The 9,403-nt window shown below is 42.8% G+C and overlaps 1 protein-coding gene across 3 annotated transcripts; it reads left to right on the forward strand.

Annotated features, from left to right (window-relative positions):
* Positions 1-323: 323 nt before the first annotated feature.
* On the forward strand, positions 324-9,114 carry LOC136433594 (DNA endonuclease RBBP8-like). 3 transcript variants are annotated; one of them, XM_066425946.1, is made up of 13 exons: positions 324-491; positions 1,021-1,190; positions 1,917-1,959; positions 2,089-2,178; positions 2,483-2,595; positions 3,077-3,888; positions 4,192-4,417; positions 4,797-5,020; positions 5,275-6,406; positions 6,595-6,694; positions 6,863-6,968; positions 8,021-8,162; positions 8,503-9,114. In XM_066425946.1, exons 2-13 carry the CDS (start codon positions 1,058-1,060, stop codon positions 8,598-8,600), a joined length of 3,219 nt encoding a protein of 1,072 aa, XP_066282043.1. In that variant the 5' UTR covers positions 324-491; positions 1,021-1,057; the 3' UTR covers positions 8,601-9,114. The 3 variants fall into 3 exon arrangements, with proteins under 3 accessions (XP_066282043.1, XP_066282045.1, XP_066282044.1); XM_066425948.1 differs by having other exon boundaries at positions 4,195-4,417; XM_066425947.1 differs by having other exon boundaries at positions 1,026-1,190.
* The last annotated feature ends 289 nt before the right edge of the window (positions 9,115-9,403 follow it).

A 9,403-nucleotide genomic window follows, 5' to 3' on the forward strand; every position in this document is an offset into this window, starting at 1 on the left:
ACTTGCAGAAATTATTGACGTACACATATTTTGGTCGTTTTTAATACCGGATTGGAATTCATTGCAGCCATGGACTACGTTACTATATTACATGTACATAGACTAGCTGTCGTTCAATACTATCATGCAAGAGGTCGCTCGTGACTAGTCCCGCAACTTTAACCGCATCGAATAAAATCGAAATAGATTTTGGGATGCTCCGCGTTAATTCTTGATAGTATATAGCAATTTAGATCGTGAATGAAGCTAAAATTATGTCGTAATATTTTCTGCTACGATGAGTAACAAACTCGTAACAGCAACAATTACTAGTACAAATTGAGGCGGTAGCACACACTTTACGTTAAGATGCGGTGCATGTGAGAAAACAAAAGATGGCGCGCTTTTCGAGTTTTGCGATTGTGTAACTCGGTGTAGAAACACACCACAAACGTTCCCAAATACGACATATAGATACAGGACAAGAAAGCTATACGGTGCCAGCTTCACACGTGAGTATTTGGGTTTCTTTTTGAAGTATAAAGTTCCAAACCTGGGCAGATTTTGTGGGTAGCATTTGTAGGTCTCCACGTACAGTCTGGAGAAATTCATGGTATGATTTTTCTACAACCAAGCGTCTCTGCAGTGTCACCAAGGTACGAATTAAACCTTCCTTCTATACCTTGCCAATAAGGGCCATATAAGTCTGGGTTTCGGGGAATGACCGTTGGAAAGGAAATTTGTACATCTGGAGTTCTGGACTATGAGTTTTGGATTATGGACTTGTCGACGCTACTTGATAGATACGAATAAGGATATTTTAGGGGGAATCGAAACACAACCAGTCTCATAAATGATTTTTTTTGGAGACTATTTTCTCTATTTATGCCAGCTGCGCTCTCGAAACAGCATATGCCATAATAGTCAGAAGAAGAAGAAGGATATTTTATATATAATGTCCTTAGTTGTACATTTTTGGATACCATGATACTTTGCACCATGTTTGATTTGAGTATTTGTATCCTGTATGATTTCTCCCAGCCCAGGTACATGTATGTAAGACCTGATCCCTGCAGTCATGTCTGGCCCGTCCCTGTCAGGTCTGGAGGCCGTACTCAGTCCTGTCACCAGCCCTGACCAGACAGACCAGGGGGCAAAGTTCAGCCAGCTACTGATGGAGCTGAACCAGACACACCAGCACCAGGTTACAGGTACTCACCGTTCCCTGGATATGTACACGTATATCATATATTCACCAGATATTGCACGGTATACTTCATAACCTGCATGTGACAAAATAAAGGGGGATGAGCGTCCAAGTCGTTCTTGAGCAGACAGTGCAAACCTGCATGTTTCTCTATAGAATTTCAATAGGAGATGTTGGAATCTGCGAATTCAGCTCAATAAACCAAGGGGCTCGAAAATCCTTGATAAAACCTTTGGACGAAACCCTGCAGTTGTCCTCAGACCAAGGAGGTTTAGCCTCCTCGCTCACACCTACCATAAAGGAATGATTACTCTAAATTATCTACTACTAGGGGTGGATACCGGTTTGGCTTGATAAGGTCCAAGTCCAGGTTTAGGTCCAGAGACTTAGGTTCAGGTCCAAACCTGAACCTGGACCTGATCCTGTCTAGATGACATGTTTTGTTTTATCAAACCAATATTAAAAATTGAGAATTAAGACCAACATGCATGACTATAAAAGTGTCTTGGTGAGAAGACTTTCAAGACAAGCCAGTATTTGATATTTGAATGTTGCACTTATTTTGAATACCTTTATTGTCAGCGGGGAGACTCAAAACACTTGACTCAGGTTTTTGGCTTTCAGTTTTTTTGGACTCGGTTCTTGGATGTTATACAGATCCGAATCAGGTTCAGCGAACAGGTATCCACCCTTATCTACTAGTACTTACTGTTTATTTTTTCCTGTTTAGGGTTTCAACAGAGGTGTCAAGAACTGGACAGGAGTAGGAAACAGTAAGGTTCCTCCTGCTATAAGTGCCAAGCTGAATGAAATATTTATTTTCTCACTTTCATATGATTTCACAACATCAATTATATAGGAATAAAGACTGTGTCATTGTCTTATCATCTTTTCGTTCCCAGCTATTACACAGAGTTGAAGAAAGCTCTGGGTGCGATGAAGAATCTGAAGACAGAAAACCAGAGACTCCAGGAGCAGCTCAGGAGTACCAGGTGATGCATCTCTGTTAACTCAATGTAATAATGGAACTAACTGCAAGGAGTTATTTCAACCCGTCTTTCAGGGCATAATGGACTTTTCCACAACATCTACATTGTCAGTTTTTATTTTATGTGGGCTATTTTGGTTAGAGGGAAGTTGTGAGGAACATTTGCGGGTAGAAATCTAAGTCAGAACAATACCTATGAAATCTAAAGCCATATGTTAAGAAAGTGGAGTGGAATGGAGGGATCTGTTGTCAGCACAGAGAAACTTCAGCAATTCTTGTTGTACAATGTACAACTATATTTATTTCAGTGGCAGCAAAGATGCGTGCAAGAGCTGTGCGACTCTCCAGGGGGCGCTACAGCAGAAGGAGGAAGAACTGAAGTCCATCAGGCAGGAGCGGGAGCAGTATGTCAAGTCACAAGGTACAGTGTGATACTTATACAGAGCTACACATGCATCAGGAAGTGTGAAAAATGAAGTTGTCTGTGTACAAAAAATAGTGTAACTTACTGTAAGGAGTAGGGGTTTGCCCTGATTTGAGCTTACCAAAATCTATCATTTCCAAACACCTTTGCTCCACGGATACCCAAGTTCTTCGTACACTTTATACCTAGCCATCATTTCAATGGCCATTTATCTGTGACTGAAATGCTGGTAAGTGGTAAGGTATAAACACCTGGTTGTGTTCAAAGAATTTTGTTATCAAATGATTTACCAACCTGATGAAACTATTCACAGACCTTTGCTCCAAGTGCAAGACTGTTGTATTATGCTGTGTTGATGTGGTTACTTACCAGGTGCATTACATTACCTACTACTGGTATAATTGTATGAAATTCTGAATGAGGGGTTGAGATCACCAACACATATAACTACAGTACCTATACCGTTGTCCTATTTCAGAAGCACAAATGAAAGATCTTCAGAACAGGCTGTCAGAGCTTCTCAGCTTACAGGCATCTAACAGGCAGGGCCAGAATCTTCATGTACAGAACAAAAGCAAAAAGATAAAAGAGCCTTCTGCAAAGGATGAAGACACCAGTAGTGACAAAGATGTCCCTGTGAGAATGGAGGAGGGAGGACAGACAGAAGAAGTAACAATTCCTTATTCAGACTCTCAGATAAACGGTGCAACAAAACAGGTGGCAACCCGTCTACATCGTCAGAACAAGAGAGTGCGCTACAAAGAGAACGTCAAGACATCCCCTGATCGTGAAGAGGGGAAAACGTTGAGAGGTCGTCAGAAGAAGCCCCTGATGTTGGCAGACACTCAGGGAGAGTTTACCCAGCAGTTGAAGATGAGTAGAATACTCGTACCTGATACCTTAGCTGTGGAAGCCTCTACAGAAAGTGATGAACAGAACTCACAGACAGAGAACTGTAAAGAAGAAAAGGAAAATAGAAAACTTAAGTATCATAAAGCTAATTATAGAACTGATAGTTCCAGTGCAGAAGAAGTGATCAAGGAGAATGATCCAAGTGGTGATCCCGCCTGTGATCCCATCACCATGATCCCAGACACCATGGCCATGGAGGACGACCATGACGAGACCAGGATGTTGATGTCTCCTCCCAGCTGCTCCAGCACACCTGTCAATTATATGGGAAAACCTGGTGCTCTGGCCAATCAGAAACCACCTAGAAATGTTGTCACCAATCAACAGCCAGCAAGTAGACAAGTTAAGTGTTCAGCTGCTGAACAACCACAGCAGAAGGTGAGTTTGAGAATATTTCAAACTCTAACAATCTTGAAATCGTTCAAACTTGAAATTTATGCACAATACACAGTCCTCTTGAAGAATATCATATTGAGAAACAAGATAGGGGGTACTTCAAAAGTCTGTCCGTAATTAATCAGTATTTTGAGCAAATTCAAGTTTTTAAAAGATTTATTACCTTTTAAGGGGTTCTTGATTTACATGTATGTTAATAGTAATCAGAGTTCAATGTTCAGGTCCCTTCATACAATGGTGTAGTATAGATTCCTAGTTTGAAGCTTGCTTATGTTTGTGATCCAGCAGGTTCTATCTGCACCAGACAGCCCAGAAGCAGACATGTCCCCACCAGTCTCCCCCACCTTCGGCAGACCTGCCTGTCCTGCTGCTGTACATGTCAGTACCACAAACACCACGTGTGAATCTCCCCTGCTGTTTGGGGACAACGTTCAGGTGGGGACAAGAGTAGAGGAGTCCTGTCAGCAGAAAAAGGTGCCCACATCACAGGAGATTCAGCCACTACGGAAAGGTATGGAAAAGGACAGGTCTGATATTTTCATGCAACAATGGTGCATCTTAACTATTCCTTGCTATGCTTGCATTGTCTTGTTTGTAAGTTGTAACAAATTCATCCGAGTCATGGGTCAAATTTGACTCAAAACTCTAGATAAGCTGTGAACACATCTTACACATACATTGTATTTCATTATTGTAACCTACAGTACTAGACTAGTATTTCAACTAAAGCAATGTGTCTCTTTGTATTTGTTCACAAGATAGAAACATCACAGAGATGATGTAAAGATACAGTAAAAGTATATAGATGTATGCCATGAATGCTAATGAAAACAGTGGATATGATTTTGGTTTTTCTACAAACATTGTTTGATGCATCTATTCCTTTGCAGCACCCAACACCTCCTGTGCAGGCTCCCCGTCCCTGCAGAGCCCGCTGGTTTTCAGGGTCAAGGCCGAACCTGTCACCCAGGTGGACTCAGACGTGTCACCCCTGCTGCTGGGGGTGCCCAAAGTCAAGGTCAAACAGGAGCCCCGAGGACATGACCCCACCAGACTGACTCTCCGGAGAGAATTCGACAAGGCTGCAGCTGCGATGGGACCATCAGGGATGGAGGTACGTCATGGGGACTCTTTTCTTCTTGGTTAAGGTCTAACAAGCACATTTAGAATTATGGGAGGAGATCGTAAGAGCGTCATTATGATTTCCAATGTGGTAGTATGTACCAAATTCATTATAGTTTTGCGTGTAGTCAATATGAGGGAAGGATGACCATAGGTTGTCCAAACATGTTTTTCAAGTTATTGAGATTATTTTTTTCCATTCTCTCGATCTGCACTTAGCTTACAGTCATTCATGCTTATTCTCAGGTTGGAGGTGAGTTGGAAGAGACAGAAGACACACAGCAAGAGCTTTCAACCAAGAGAAGAAACAGGACATCAAAAACACAGGAGAAGAGAGCTACCAGGAGGTCTACCAGGGCTGCTACAAGAGTTAGCGAGGCTGTCAGAAGCTCACCTAGGGTCAAAAACTCACAACAGAACAAGAAGAACAGCAGGGGTGGGAAAAGGAAAACTTGTTTTGACGACGATTCTGACATTTCAGAAGATGATGGTGCTGACATAAGGCCAAAGGGGAAAAGTAGCAGAAATAAAAGGGTGATGTCCAGTCAAAGCAGCAGTAAACAGAAGGGTGGTGCACCAACAGAAGGGTCTCCTGGACTGAAACAGCTGACCTTGACCCAGGCCATGTTTAACCAGAAGACGGAGCTGCACAGGTCCAAGGTGTTCCAAGGAGGCCTGAGGAAGAGGGAGCCGCCCCAGGAGGACAGTGACCTCCGGCAGGCGCTGGAGCTGTCTAGGAAGGAGACGTCTCCTCACGCTGTGGAGGAGGAGGAGGCCGTACGACTGGCGGTCCAGCGCTCCATCCACGACATCACCAACACAAGGGAACCTGGCAGCAGATCACAGAAACACGGCGGTGCCAAAACACGGAACAGAAACACGTCCGCACAAAGTACCAGTAGCGAGACCTGCCGGCAAGCTCTGGAAGACACGTTTGATCCAGATTCCACCTTCATGCCGGGGAAGTTCAAAGTCCCAGGAGTGCCGAGCACCAGTACCCAGAAGGACACGCAGTTCCAGAGCCAACAGTACACTAACGGGCCCCTGAATGGCAGTCTGGACCCAGACATACAGCTTACTGAGTTGGACACCACAACTTTGCCTGTAGACAGTCAGGTTGGTGGAGAAGAGAGAATAGGGAGAGGGAGAAAAAGGAATGATGTGGTCAAGTCTGGGAGAGGAAAGACGGACATCAGTCGGCTGTTTGATGAGACAACTTTTGGAGGAGAGGAAGGTGAAGACATGGACGCTGGTGGAGACCTGGGCACACCAGAAGTGATGCAGGGGAGGAATGTTGGGAAGTACAGAAGGAAAGAGCAAGTTGGGGATGACTCAGACAGCTGCTCAGACCTGTTTGAGGTCGAGGACGAGTGGGAAGGTTGATACAGCTTTTATTTATCCTATCCTGTCATGTTATATTTGTGTGTCTTGGCTAATGTATTGGTAGGTTTATTTCTTGTTTGTTTGTTTGGTTGTTTGTTTGGTTGTTTGTTTGAGCCTTCATTTATTCATGGCCATACCTTTGTCTGGTAGTAGACTGCACTGACTTCACTACTAATCTTTCAGCTGATGATCCCCATGACGAGGAGGAGGATGAGCAGATGGAAGACAGGGCTGCAAGGAGAGGGCCTAGAAACCTTCCCAACAACTTGGCAGATTTTGACAGGTGTTCATTGATGCATTATGATATCCTTCTTTTTACTGAAGTGGACTTTTACTGTTTGTCAAAGATATGGGTTGATGCAAAGAGATTGTTGAGTGCCATGTCAGCTGCAGTCATTCTTCAATGTGTTCCATTCCTCTTATGTTTTATATTTTTCAATGTCACCCGTAGGGTTCCCAAAAAAGATGCTGGCCCAGACTACAAGTATTCCAAGGTGGTGCGGAAAAAAGACGAACGGCGCAAGCTACATGGACACGACTGTCAATGCTGCAAGGATGTAAGCACAGTCAAACCTGTAGATCTATGAACTTAATAGCAGATCTATGATCTACACAGAAAAATTCAAAAGCTTTTTATGATGACGGTAATTATCATAGCACTTTCCGAGCCATGTTACAAAAATGAATCTTTGGCACTACCAAGTGTGTAAGGTGATGATTTGTCTTGACATGTTCCTTCCACCACTTCTTATCCAGATAATTATAAATTCTTTTGATCTAGAAGGTAGATACAGCACTGAGACAAAACACCTCTGATAAATCACCGCTGTAAGTGGTGAGTGGGTTAGTGGGTCACTAGTGATACAGACAGGCCTGTGAGCAGCTGGTTCCAGTGCTGTCTCCTGCATACCTCTGTCAGGAGGAGACACATGGATCATCCATCACCAGACTGGAGGGGGTGGCGCTGGGGTGGACAGGTCATGGGGTTACTGGGGGTCAGAGGCTTGGTGTCAGAGGTCAGGAGGTTAAGTGTTGGGCTGGGCAAGTGTGATGCAGTCATCTAAACCGCAAAAATAGGACCATCTGGAACCTTTGGAGATAAGGAAATTGGTAAAATATATTGCAGACTGTTTCAGGGGAGCCCGCCCTTTAATCATGTCTGCTGCTGTCCTTAACGAGTTGCTAACGTACCAGGAATTAGCGCCAGACAAGTAGTTTTCTTAATCTTGTGCTGAAAGTGATAATGCCTTAAAGATGAAGCTCCTTTTGAGGCTAGCATCTCAATAGAATTTGCATAACCCAGAGTCACAAGGACTCATTTATCAAATACAACTGGCTAAGACTAAGTTCTCATTTCATTCAGTCTGTGATCAATTCCTTCTATGTCACCAAGTTTTGTGCTGAAACTATTAAAGTGACCACCTCTACATAAAGGACAGCCTGGCCAATGTAACCACTTATGGTGGTCCCCTTAGGATAATTTTTCCATTGATGCAATCCTCTCTCTAGTGATCACCTGTACACATAGAGCAGACACCAGTCCCTTGAGTGGCAGTTTTGACTGTATATAATTTATTTACTATTAAACTAAACTTCTGTCTCGTCCCAGTGGTACGGAGACATGTCCGAGTCCCAGAAGAAGCTGCGTATGAAGGCGACGTCGCGCCACCGCCAGCAGCACTCCCCGACCTCCACACCTCCGCACTTCTGGTCCCTCGGCTTCCCCGACACACAGGAGTGTAAGACTAGAGGTGAGACAATAAACTGATCCTGATAACTTGGATGCCAGACCCCCAATACACTGTATCTATCTATCCACACCCTAGATATTATACAGATCTGGGGTCTGACTGACCATCAGAAATATCAACCAATGATAGCATGGCAATAAGTGATTCGACCAATGAGAGATTGGCTGTATGTCTGTCAAATATTTGCATTTGTATGTTTTTATTTTCATTTTCTCCACTTTGATGGGGGAGGGCAGGACTATGGGATTGATTAATTCCGGATATGACTAATGGCTACATTTCTTTATTTTATTATGATTATTATGAGTGGATTTAAAACTCTTGTTTTCTCCCATGTAAGGTTACCTGAAGGCGACACAAACCCCTCCCCCGAGGAAGAAGAGACGTCGACCGTACAAGCAGAAATTCTCACCTGTAAAGAAAGGACAGAAAGACTGACACACCTGTTCAGCTCATGAAGTCATGAACAGTCCTGCACTTAGTGGGCTTTAAGATACTCAATTTAGACACATCTCTCTTATTCATGGTTTAATTCATAGATCATCTGGATAAACCACTGTAAGCTATTGACCAGTGCAGCCTTTCACATATGTGATTTTTTTCTTGGGTATTTGTTACTTATCAAGTTAAAGCATGCATTTTAATATTGGTTCATGTTTTATTACTAATGAAATAATTTGATGTTGATATTTGCTATAATGTACTGGTAGATCAAGCTCAGTGGATGAATTGAGTCAAATATAGAGTAAAAATAGAAAGGGCAGTGACTTGTGGTCAACTAGATTTTATTCTGACCATGTAATTTGGCAAGGTATTTTGAAATTGTATGATATAGATCTACATGTATATGAATTCACATTATTAGTTTAACAATTTGTGTAGACAAAATAGGCTTCTATATATTCCAAAATTTCCAAGTCAAATAGATTGAAATAAAAGATGTAATCATGAACGGATTATTTGCAGTGCTTTCTTGATAAAAATGCATTTTTGATACTAATCTAGTAGGTAGAATTACTGGTACATGCTTTCCATTTGTACCTGCCGTTTCAAACTCATCCATAGTACCGTCATGTTGATTGCAGTACTGAGATATATCGTTAGGAGGCGCTTTTGTCGCGTATCTCCCTACTTACCACTAGCGTGTAAGATGACATTGGAAGTGGACAACGTGGCCTTGGGTGACTGAAGTTTATAGATAATGTAGATCATTCCCAGAAATGAACAAATTTATCATTGAA

Source organism: Branchiostoma lanceolatum, chromosome 4 (genome assembly GCF_035083965.1).
Source record: "Branchiostoma lanceolatum isolate klBraLanc5 chromosome 4, klBraLanc5.hap2, whole genome shotgun sequence".
NCBI lineage: Eukaryota > Metazoa > Chordata > Leptocardii > Amphioxiformes > Branchiostomatidae > Branchiostoma > Branchiostoma lanceolatum.